Genomic DNA, 11,538 nt, shown 5'->3' with positions numbered 1-11,538 from the left:
TTTGCTGTTTAAAATGGGTGGAAGTTTTTTTTATGCAAAGTTACCGACGGTTGTACAGGAGAATTTCTTTTAATAATAAACCTTTCTTCTCAATAAAGACAATATTGAAATTTAAATTTGGACACCAAAATTTCTGATATTTTAATAGATATGGTTATAGATTAAAGGTTTAATTACTCTATTGGTCCCTATAGTTTCGTGAAATTTTCAATTAGGTTCTTATACTTTTTTTTAATTGGGTCTTGTACCAATTTTTTTCAATTAAATCTCTCTTAGTAGTAATTGGCTTAATTTTATAGGGACTCAACAAAAAAAAAAAAATTGGTACAAGGACCTAAATAAAAAGAAAAAAAGTGTAGGGACCAATTAAAACAAAAGTTTTGGTGCAAAAACTCAATTAAAAGAAAAAAAAATATAGAGATCTAATTAAAAATTTTACAAAACTATAGGGATTAATAGAGTAATTAAACCTTTTATATAAAAACTGCATGTAAGTCTTTACTAAAAAAAATTGCAACAAAATTTGGAGAGGAGATTAAGAGAGTTTATTAGTGTTAACGGTTAACAATTAAAATACAAATTACTCTAGTCAACTTGGATGATATCAATATTACACATCATAATATTTTTCAATTTGTAAAATTATTGATTAATAGTCAAATTAATTTTAAAAGATTAAATATGAATTAATTTAATTTAATTTAAGATTTTTAATGTATATTTTATATTTTAATATATATTTTATATGAATAACTGATTTGATGGCCGATTTTTAGTATACCCATAACATAATTAAAAAATATTTTGGACAGTAATTCAAGGTATTACTCTTTTTTCTTTTTATTTTCTTAATTATTTGAGATGCAAAATGATGAATCATGTTTAATTGTTTACATTACTCTTATATTTAATTATTTACACAAAAAGAATCATGTAGACACAAAAGAAACACCAAAATTATATTTACATTCATGAGAAAAAAAAGACAGGTGAATAAAAAAACCCAAGTAATTTGGTAAGGAGAGCCCATCAGGCCCAAACGTAACTACCTATGCACGTGCGAGGTCACCGTTGTTGGATAAAGTCACGTGACTGAACTCCATGGATTCAACCGCATCTAAATTCGAAGATCCAGCTGAAACAAAAGACAAACCCTACCCTAACATACCTACTTAGCTTCAGCTTCAGTGTTCTTCGATCTTCTTCCCTCTTTGTGCAGTGCATGCTTCCCATCATTTTCTCCTTTCATTCAAGGTACTTCATGTTCGTACCTCCGATTTTGCTTTCTCGCTGTAATTCCAGAGAATTTCTCGTTTCAAATGGATTACTTTAATTACTTCAATTCAGAGCCATGGAAATGAAGCACTGATATCTATGTTTATTATAGAACCAAGGTCAATATGAGATAGAATCTGATTTTGAGATAAGGCTTCATTTCGTTACATACTGAGATTGCATTTACTACTTCAATTGTTGATTTATGAATGTGATTATGTGATAATAAATACTTTACGATCCAATGTAGCTATGCTTGCAAGATATTTCTCATTATATGGTAAATTATTTTTGGTTATGTTTGGGCTGAAGTTCACATGGTTTTGTGTGTTAGGAGAGGACTTGTGGAAGCTTTTCTCATAACAATGCCACTACAACACTTGTTAGAATCAGAGTCTAGAACTGTTGCAATTCGTGGAGAATACTTCAAGAGTCTCTACTTATTTTCCAAACCCAAGTTTTTGAACAAGTGTGAAGTTTTCTTTCTGTTGTAGTTACTCTGATACTGAACTGGGATAATTTGTGTTGCCGAAACCCTAGTACATACGAGCTGTGCCATTTCTCAAATGTCTGAAGCTGCTATGGCAGTCATGAAACCTGAGGTACATATGTAGTTTCGTTCTATCTGTTTAGGAGCTAAAATGGGGGTCTACTCGTTATGATATTGTAAAGGCTATATTGTTTCCTGAGCAGTTCATTTGCTGATTTCAATTTTCATTTGGCGTTCTTAGATGAAATCTTATATATGGCTTAAAACTGTGGATGGTTCTATTCAACAAGTAGAGCAAGATGTAGCCATGTTTTGCCCCATGATTTTCCAGGAAATACTTAAGACAGGCATGGGATCTTCCAAAACTTATGCCATATCTCTTCCACAACGTGTCAATCCTTCAATCTTGGGTTTAATACTTGACTACTGTCGTTTCCACCAAGTGCCAGGCCACTCTAATAAGGTCAGCAGTAATTCCAGCTTTATGTATGTGATTCCCTATGTATGCATGCATGCATGTGTATATGATAAAGATACTAGAAATGAGGCACAGTTTATATGTCAATTAATGTTTGCACGGGATTGCTTCTAATGCAGGAGCGGAAAACCTTTGATGAAAAGTTTATTAGGATGGACACAAAGAAGTTATGTGAATTGACATCTGCTGCTGATAGCCTCCAATTGAAGCCTTTGGTTGACCTGACCAGCCGAGCACTTGCTCGGATTATAGAAGGAAAAACACCAGAGGAGATTCGTGAAACATTTCATTTGCCTGATGACCTCACTGAGGTGTGTGATGATAGCCAAGAGTGACACTCATGTCTGCAATAAATTTCTTATTTATATTTGGTTTTTGACAGGAGGAGAAACTCGAGCCTCTTAGAAATGTAACTGATGATCCACGTATTCGACTTCTAAACAGATTATATGCTAGAAAAAGGAAAGAGTTGAAAGAAAAGAAGAAACTAAAGGTATTTGCTAATTGCTAACACCTTTCCTTTTAAATATTCTTGTGGTTTGCATATTGAATGTTAATAATGTTGCTTTAAATTTGTTTACATTATCATTATTAAGAAAATGATGCTTTAAAGTTTGTGTCAGCCAATGTTGCAACCAAACTGAAAAGCTCCATGTGTTTCAGAATGTTGACATTGAAGAGGAGCCTAAAGATGAGCGCTCAGTTGATGACCTTCTTTCATTTATTAATGGTGCAGATGGGGGTGTGTTATGTCTTCCACCCTCACCCCTTTTCTAATTTTCATTTGTTATTACCTTCCTTTCCTTTTTTACCTTCCTTCTGTTTCCCTTGTGGGTGAATATAATAACTTGAATGCATGCTGTCTTGTCTTTCCTTTAAATCACTTCTCTTAAGAATATATATGATTTGGCAGATATAAAGGAAATGAGTGCAAATAAGAATAAAAAGAAGAATAGGAGAAGGAAAGGCCATGCAAAAGATCTTTCTTTGGAAAATGTCAATGAAAACAAAAGGGTTAGACTCTCAGTCTTTGCCACTCTCTTATCTTTCTGAAATCACCAGTTGAATGATGTGCATGCTGTGAACTCTTATTCTCCTGGCTTAGATGAATACATTTGTTGTCTTGGCATCCCCCCGGGGAAGTTCTGCAAAGAGTATGCTTCACATTAAATTTCCCTTTTATATGTCTTAGGAGTTGGATTCTGTTCCCTTTGCATGTCACAATCGCAATGTTGACAATGCCTTAAAGGCCTCTCCAAGCAAACACTCACAGACGCAAGATTTACCTCCCATGAGTTTTTCTCCAAAGCTCGAGTTTATTAATGGTGATCTTGATGATGAATTAGATCCTGCAATGAAGGAGGAACTTGACAGGTTAGGGATGTGTTTGTGGTAGTTATTTATTTATTTTTTGTAAGAGAATGAGTTCATCGTTTTCCCTTTGAGTAAGTGTGAGTTCAAAGTGTGTTCTCAGGCTATTCATTACTTTCTTCTTCTATCGGGCAAGGACATCCTCCCCCAACCCACCAAAGAAGGAGCAATCAAAGTCCACTGGATATAAAATAGTTCCCCCTGTTCAGTCATTTAATCCGGTTAAAATGATTGGATTTAACATAGAGGATTCTTGTTTAATTTCAATTGGCTTTTATTTTTGCTCCAGTTAGTCTTTCAGCTAATTGCTGAGTGATTATTTTTTTCTTTTGTTTTATATTTCATTTTTCGTAATTTACTTTGTTTCTTTTCATAGGGAAGTGGAAGATTTTGCTCGAAGATTAAATTCAGATTGGCCCGAAAGGATGCAAATTTTATCTTTGGGCCAAGACAGAAGACTAGTTCCAATTTCTATGAATAGCAATGTTTCCACACGCATCTTCACAGGTATGGGTTAAAGTTGAAGAGATCTGGAAAGCTAGCAGCTTAGGTTTTGCTGTTCTCTGCATCTTGGATGGCAAGTACCATGAGTGACTTATGGCCAAAATGTAGTTTCTTGTTTCACCTGGATCACTTTGAAGATGGGATCTGTGCCGACCCTGTTTTCTTGTACTTATTCTGGGTCTTAATAATATTGGTCAGCTAAAAGTGATTTCATTGTCATTTTTTGTTTTCTTTTCCTTTATTTTATTTGACTTATAGAAATGCTGTATTATACCTTTAGACACCATTTGCCAGTTGTTCACTTAAACACTTTGGTCATTGTGATTATGGTTGAGTTGTAATTTACATTTTTTGGTGTTGTGTCTGGATATCAAAGTTAAGTTTTGTTTAGATAAAATCAGTTTTTAGGCAATTGGCCATTTGATTTGTACTCTGCAATATTGTGAGTTGACTTGAGTGTAGAATAGATATGAAACGAACTATAGCCATTTCTATCTTAAATTTGTCTTGGTGTACATGAATATAGTAATACGTATTATGATGAGAATCATCTGGTCCCTGGTCCCTAAAGCTGCGTTTGTTTCTGAGAACTAAGACAAGACACTAAGAACAATATATAAAGAATAGAGATACATAATTTAGTATTTTTGTATTCTGTTTGATAATAAAGTAGAACAAATTATGAAAATTTAATATATTCTAATTTTTTTCATTTAAAAAATTTGAGAAGAAAAATATAATGATAAAAAGTATAATTATAAAAAATTAATAAGAATAATAAAAAAAACAAAAAATAAGTTGTGTTATTTGTTAGTGTCTCTGTGTCTGTTTTGTCAGACTAGATAAAAAATACACTAACAGAATGGATACAAAATACACTAATTCAATATCTCTGTATACAATGTCTCTATTCATGTTTCATCTATCAAATATGATTTGTGTTTTTGTTTCAGTATTCCGTCCCTGTAAACAAACGCAGCCTAAGTTCTTACCTGTATTCTTCTCTCTTTATTACTTTCCCAAATGATAAAAAGCTTTGCTATGTCGCGCGTAGTCGACCAGCTATTTCTTCATACATATGGAAATGGCTTACACGAGAAATTAATTTTAGAACAGCAACCACGTAGATAAATGATGAACGATTTGAAATTGTGAGAAAATATCAGGTTAGTGATATAATAAGTTTTATTACAGACTTTGGCCAACAGCAATTGCGATTTGCGAACGTATTACGTATAAGAAAGTTTGAGTAGCGAATTGATATGTAATTTTTGCGTCGATTTCTTGAACTAAATTACAACTTTGCATATAAATTATAGAATTCCATTTAGATAGCCAACAGCTCATTCTAACAAATTTTCACATGAAATTCACGGCTATAACTTACAAAAACGCAAATTCGTACATAAAGACATTGATAGCTCTATATAGCTCCAATAAAATGCCTACATATAATAGGAAACACGAACACGAATATGAGGCAGCTCACTAGTTGATGTTAATGCATCATTGTCTTTAATTACTTACAAGTTTGTGCCAAACAATTTAAATACTTTCAAGTTAAAAGTAGCTAAGTAAATTTTTTCCATGAGCATTTAAATCTTGTACAATTTTTTCCAATATTCGTGCAGCTATAAGTCTATATGTTTTCTTCTACACTCCATAGTTACCCCAAGATAATGTATACACAAAAAGATTATTTTTTTTTACCTTTACACGCTAAAGTGATAAGGCACAAAATTTAGTCAGTTATTTCAAAATAAGGGGGAAAAAATCTGCGTTAGTACAGAAAACATTCAAAACAAGTAAACAAATTTATTCAAAAATCTTAGCAATAATACCACCAAGAAAAAGAACCTGACTACCTAATCCCCTATGACATCATTTGAACGAAAAGGGCAGAAAAAGACTGGCAAAACCTTATCTACCTTCCATATTGTGACAGAAGACCATCGGGTAAAACTGGAACTTCTGCCAAACAACAAATTAATTGGCAATAAGTCAAACTATGCATATCTGTATAACCAAATTAATTCAATTTCTTCTTTCCTTCTTCCTATTAGGCAGCTGTCTTTTGTTTGGGAATATATTTTATCTTGGTTCCCTTTTCAGGCTTCATTCTGTGATTGGATTGAGGAACCTTCGGGGCTGCGGCTAACCGCTTAACTCTAACCTCAGAAGATTGACATACTGCCATTCTAGAATCCTGTATTTCCTGGCATCCAGGAGGTTCATAGTCGGAAACAATCAATTGCAGATGATTTGATGACATAGCTTCTTTCCATCCTGCATGAGAATTGTTTTTATCATTATAGTAAATAAGAAAAGGACCGCCGGATAATAAAAATTATAAACCATGACAAATGTATGAAGTAGCATAAGTTACTTTGTTCAAGAAAAACTTTTGCGGCATGGCTGGATAATAACTGTAAGCTTCCTGGATCCATTATCCCCTCTGTATTGGAAACATTAATCTCGAAACCGACATCACTACCGTCTGTACTGCACGACCTTAAACAACTTGGATCTGACTGGTTCTGACAATCTCCATTTTCATGAATTGTACTCACTTCTGTCTCACCACTTTGAACTGGAAGTGGATTTTTAGTTTCGTGCCGGCTAACTGGCCTCCAAAGCTTAGTGGCCATATTGTTGCTATTCTGGAAAAAATCAGGATTCAATGGCTTATTCTGAGAACTATTCTGGTTGGCCAGATTGTCAACATTGCAGTCTGCTCGAGATGCCACTGCATTACGCTCTGATTGGCTGCAATTCCCTAGAGTAATTGATATAGATCCTATCAAAACTTCATGATCCTTATCTTGGTCTGGTTCTTTATCTACTCTAGCTTCTGGAACCATCCTATCAATTTCTGGTTTTGACTTTGGACTCCAAACTCTACAACCATTAGCTACTGTAGCTACCCTATGATCACGATGGGTTCCATATTTCTGAATGACTTCAATCTTTGAAAGTGTTGAGTTCTGGCTTGTATGAGAATCATTCGCTACAGCCCATTGTGATTTTTGCGGACCCTTCTGTCTGGAAACTGCTGTGAGTCTACGATTGGGTCGACGTGCCGACCGTCTTTCAATATACTGATCACTGCCAAGATTGTAACTAGATTGAACGCCATCTAGTCCTACATTTGTGTCAGGGCATTGAAAAGGATCATATGAAGGAGCGCTATCTATGAATGTTTCCAGATTATGTGCTTCAGAATCATAAGTAGCCAAAGATGCTTCTGCTGCTGATAAATCATCTTCTGCGCTCCCAATGTGCTCTTCAATTTCTGCCTCATGCCTTTGTTCCCTTGCCTTCTGGTCTTTTTGTCTAAGCTTCTTCTGGCGTCTCCTCTCCAATATCTCAGCTTGTCTACAAATATAGAGCACATTGTCAAATAAAGACTAACGAGTCATATTATAGACACGTCAACAGTTTTCAAGAGTATGATTTCTGCTCCATCTATAGCAACTTTTGCTAACCTCATTGCGTAGGCATCATATGATCCTGAGTCAATTTAAGCACATCCTGGAAGTACTCATAAAACTAGTAGCAGGTAAACTAATTGAAAAGTTGCATTACGAAGTTCCATTGCACAGGTGGAACGGATAAGTTTACTAAATCTATGCATTAGAGTTTTGTGCTATTCAATTATGTCCTTACTTTTCATTGAACCCATTATTCGAGTTGACCAATCAAGATATAATTCTCTCATAATGCAAGGGACTAGCACTCATTGTAGCAGTGGGTTATTTGTGTTGGGTTGTTATCTGTATTGATCTATCATTTTATAAGATCTCTTATTTTAAAAATTAATAAAAGGATTTTGTTAAAGCTCCATTCCTGAATTTCATTCAATTATGATAACATCCCCATAAAAGACAAGAGATCAAGAGACCTTTGTTTTTTTTCCACACTTAAAATCGCTATTTATTGCTCAAATGCAACCTGCTACCTTTTTTGAGCAGCTTCTTCCTCCTCCACCAGCTGCCTGTGGCACCTCAAGGCTTCAGCATCCTTGTCAGCAAGCCATGCCTTCACCTAAATTAAAGAAAAGTTATAAACTATGATGACCGACTCAAAGAAGAAAATTGTAAAATCTACACACAAGAAAACATCTATGCAAAATTTAACAATATTTCATTTTATGAATATCCAAGTGTCCTGGTCAGCTGGTCTACCTTAACATTCTAGAAGAAGCAGAGCTTTTGAAACCAAATATAAAAATATAAATATATTTAAAAGGGATATGTTTTAGAAAAAGATAACACTCACCAACTTCTGTTCTAGCAAGAAACATGTGCAAGCAACTAAATTTCTTGGTTCAAGACCAATTTTTCCAGCCTCTCCATCAAAAATATATCTTTGCATTGACACTGCAGTCCCACATAAACATGTTTTTTCACTAGCATCATCAAGGATAGTGAACAACTCCTGGGAAGATAAGGGAAAGCAGGAAGACTGAGAGTGAACAATATCCTGCAAACAATTTAGATATATACTGCATGAATGAACCATATATGTGTATTTAACTGTGTTTTAAAATCTGCTTAAATAATAATGGATCAAACCATTGTGTTGCTTACCAAAAGGGCAGCACCAGCCCTCAGATAATACTGTGGTAATGAAGAAAATCCTGGCTTTTGTAGAAGGGCTGTCAGAGCTTCTAAAATTGAAGATGCTGGAACTTCCTATTAAGAATTAGAAGAAGACATTTAGACTAATTTATGGAGGAAGGAAAAAAAAGGGGGAGGGGAGGACAAAAGAGATGTGGTTCTGGATCAAATATTTAGTTTCTTAAGTATTCATATCTTTCCATAGCATAGCATAGTATTCCATTTTATACAAAGCTAAAAGATTAAGCAGATGCTGGAAAACTAAGATTCACATCTGAGAAGCAACAAATACAAATCTCTACAAACACACATGGAATTTCCATAGCCAAATGCAAATAGAAAGAAGTCTAACAGAATATAGCTCATAAAACTATTCCATAAATGAAAGGTGCGAAAGTAGTATGCCCTTGGAAGTACTAAATATACAAAAAAGAAGGCAAGACAAAGAAAAAAGAAGCATACACTAGAATTTCAAGACTTCCAAAGCCTTAATCTATAACAAGCAACTGAGCACTTGCCTTAGTTAAGATGAGTGTGTGAATTGGATTGGAGAACCAAAGTTAACTTTAATTCTTTTCCCCCACATTTCATCTCTTACAATCACAACCTATTTTTTTTATCTCATATATCAACACTTACCAGCACTTAAGCAAAGTGATTAACAGTTAAGTAACTTGAAGAATATATAAATCATTCATGCAAGAAGAAAGCAGATTTTACCTCCAGCATCACATTCTCAAACGATACAACTTCCTTTGCCTCTTCTATAGAGAGCTACAAAAATGATTATGAATAAGACAACAAATTAGAACAAGTTGCATTCCTTGTAAGATGATGAAAGTTACCTTATCCCAATATGCTCCTAAAAGGTCCCTATTTTTTGTAGAATCCTGTATATGCAAACAGCATCAGCAAAAAATCGAGGTGTACTAGGAAAAGGAACAAGCAGACTGTTATCTAGAGCATTAAGTAATTGCAAAACTATGATATATACTTAATTATATCTATCAAATCTATATAAAACCTTATCAAGCTTTTTCAATCGATGGTGTGCACGTATATGTCTTCTATAATTAATGGTGGAGCAAAACTCTCGAGAACATTTGTCACACTTCTGCAACTGAACCTTTACAGGATAGAGCAATGGCCACCCTGGAAGTTCTGCCAAATGAATGAAAAAGTTATTATAGAATAGAAGGCCCTATAATGAAATAAATCTCTCTGTTAAATGTTCGAAAGTTGCCCATGATACATTTTGCATATAACTTTGTTAGCCTTGAAAATAGGCTAGGCCAGGCCAGCACAAAAGCACAGTAGTACAAAGGTTTTGTGCAGCTGCATTATTTCTTCTTGTTAGAGACGCATAGCGGACACAAGGGCACTCAGATTCTGTTACGCTCGAGAATTGACAGCTGACATTTACTTATATAACAACTGATTCTAAGTTTGTCATGCTATCAAGATTTCTGGTATATATCTACATAACTTTAGAAATTTAATTAAATGACACATGAATATTCACTTCTATCTCTCCGAAACTCCCTCAACATTCCTTTCTTACTTTCTTTGGTTTTTCTCTCAGTTACTCTCCAGTGCCAGAATCTATAGTTCCCTTTTCATTCTCTTTAAAGGCCGGCTTGTCACACGGTTAAACACACACTTATCAATCCAAATGCACATAAAATTTGACAAGAACATTGAAGAAAGAAAGAAATCTAAGTTTCTGAACCTGGAAAAGAATTGCTAACACCCTGCTGATCCAAGGCATGAAGTAACTGAATCCACTGAACAGGGGTGTCAGTGGCCCTTGGAAAAGTGAAAAAAGGTTCCCTGCCAATCGCTTGTCTGATTATTGTATCTATTCTATCTTCCGTTTTCACCACTTCCATACTCCCATCATAGCCCTTCGCTTTTGCTTTTGCTTTTTCTTTTGCAGAAACTGCCATCTATCTACCTATTCATAACACACAGGATTATCAAGCAAATTTCCAATACTCTCTCTCTCTCTCTCTCTCTCTGCATATAATTATACATTCATAGAACGCATTCGAATAAGAGAAATGAGATAGGTGTCAACACACAACTAGAGAAAAACCCGAAGAAACAACACGATCGTTCAGCAACGAAAAGATAATAAAAATTAAATTAAATTGAAAAAAATATATATATTACACATTCGAGCTACGCTTTCAACGTATACGATAGAAACAATGAAACCTTACATTTACTTTGTGTGAACAAAAAATAATCGAGAAAGAGGATTAGGAAAATGTGATCCGTGAAAGTGTGTAGGTGAAAAAGTCAGTACAGAGTGATCGGGAAATAACGTTACCGGTGTTGACGATCGGAGAATGAAGGAGCTGGTATGCGAGTCGGAGAGGAAGAAGACGAAGAAGAAGAGTGTGCGTTTGGCGGGAAGGAAAATCGGCGAGAAAACACGAGAAAGCGATCGGCGTGAGAGTGAGTGTGAGAGTGAGAAATATAAATATGAAAATGAAAAAATAAATGTTTGATAAAAAGAGGGAAAAGAAAAAATAAAAAAGAAAATGCATGCGATTGGAATTGGGAGAGAGGAGAGTGATCTCTGAGCTGTAAAAATATTGTAACAAGCTGGCTTGTCCCTCTTACATTCATTGATAAAAGAAGATAACAAAAAGTTGTAATTTTATTTTATCTTTTTAATTCTAGAAATAACAAATTTTTACTTGAATATAAAATTCTAACTAGCGTATATTTTTGTATCTGTACGGAATAATATATAAAAATATATAAAAAATTTTATTAAAAAATTTATATATATA

The 11,538-nt window shown here is 34.3% G+C and overlaps 2 protein-coding genes across 5 annotated transcripts; one reads left to right on the top strand and one right to left on the bottom strand.

The window, feature by feature from the left end:
• On the top strand, positions 1,093 to 4,556 carry LOC107644861 (SKP1-like protein 21). Of its 3 annotated transcripts, none has more exons than XM_016348805.2 (9): positions 1,093 to 1,254; positions 1,610 to 1,877; positions 2,007 to 2,228; positions 2,363 to 2,554; positions 2,626 to 2,736; positions 2,907 to 2,985; positions 3,157 to 3,257; positions 3,436 to 3,617; positions 3,991 to 4,556. In XM_016348805.2, exons 2-9 carry the CDS (start codon positions 1,842 to 1,844, stop codon positions 4,130 to 4,132), a joined length of 1,065 nt encoding a protein of 354 aa, XP_016204291.1. In that variant the 5' UTR covers positions 1,093 to 1,254; positions 1,610 to 1,841; the 3' UTR covers positions 4,133 to 4,556. The 3 variants fall into 3 exon arrangements, with proteins under 3 accessions (XP_016204291.1, XP_020958905.1, XP_016204292.1); XM_016348806.2 differs by lacking the exon at positions 1,093 to 1,254 and adding an exon at positions 1,372 to 1,394; XM_021103246.1 differs by lacking the exons at positions 2,907 to 2,985; positions 3,157 to 3,257.
• LOC107644858 lies at positions 5,686 to 11,321 on the bottom strand. Of its 2 annotated transcripts, none has more exons than XM_021103242.1 (10): positions 11,070 to 11,321; positions 10,467 to 10,687; positions 9,762 to 9,898; positions 9,583 to 9,627; positions 9,458 to 9,511; positions 8,708 to 8,812; positions 8,397 to 8,600; positions 8,077 to 8,162; positions 6,505 to 7,493; positions 5,686 to 6,404 (listed from the first exon to the last, which is right to left on the bottom strand). In XM_021103242.1, the coding sequence occupies exons 2-10, from the start codon at positions 10,681 to 10,683 to the stop codon at positions 6,178 to 6,180; spliced, it is 2,064 nt and encodes a 687-aa protein (XP_020958901.1). In that variant the 5' UTR covers positions 10,684 to 10,687; positions 11,070 to 11,321; the 3' UTR covers positions 5,686 to 6,177. The 2 variants fall into 2 exon arrangements, with proteins under 2 accessions (XP_020958901.1, XP_016204288.1); XM_016348802.2 differs by having other exon boundaries at positions 10,467 to 10,691; positions 11,070 to 11,320.

Source organism: Arachis ipaensis, chromosome B05, assembly GCF_000816755.2.
Source record: "Arachis ipaensis cultivar K30076 chromosome B05, Araip1.1, whole genome shotgun sequence".
Lineage (NCBI taxonomy): Eukaryota > Viridiplantae > Streptophyta > Magnoliopsida > Fabales > Fabaceae > Arachis > Arachis ipaensis.
The sequence above is the reverse complement of the archived record's forward strand: the minus strand, read 5'-3'. Positions and strand labels throughout refer to the sequence as shown.

What these genes read in the sequence shown, in the direction of transcription:
- LOC107644861 (XM_016348805.2), top strand. Translation starts at nt 1,842, where the DNA reads ATGTCTGAAGCTGCTATGGCAGTCATGAAACCTGAG. An exon ending in TGGCAGTCATGAAACCTGAG is followed by an intron (nt 1,878 to 2,006) that starts GTACATATGTAG and finishes TGGCGTTCTTAG; the next exon opens with ATGAAATCTTATATATGGCT. An exon ending in TGCCTGATGACCTCACTGAG is followed by an intron (nt 2,555 to 2,625) that starts GTGTGTGATGAT and finishes GGTTTTTGACAG; the next exon opens with GAGGAGAAACTCGAGCCTCT.
- LOC107644858 (XM_021103242.1), bottom strand. Translation starts at nt 10,683, where the DNA reads ATGGCAGTTTCTGCAAAAGAAAAAGCAAAAGCAAAAGCGAAGGGCTAT. An exon ending in TTGAGAATGTGATGCTGGAG is followed by an intron (nt 8,813 to 9,457) that starts GTAAAATCTGCT and finishes AATTCTTAATAG; the next exon opens with GAAGTTCCAGCATCTTCAAT. An exon ending in AAAAGTTTTTCTTGAACAAA is followed by an intron (nt 6,405 to 6,504) that starts GTAACTTATGCT and finishes ATTCTCATGCAG; the next exon opens with GATGGAAAGAAGCTATGTCA.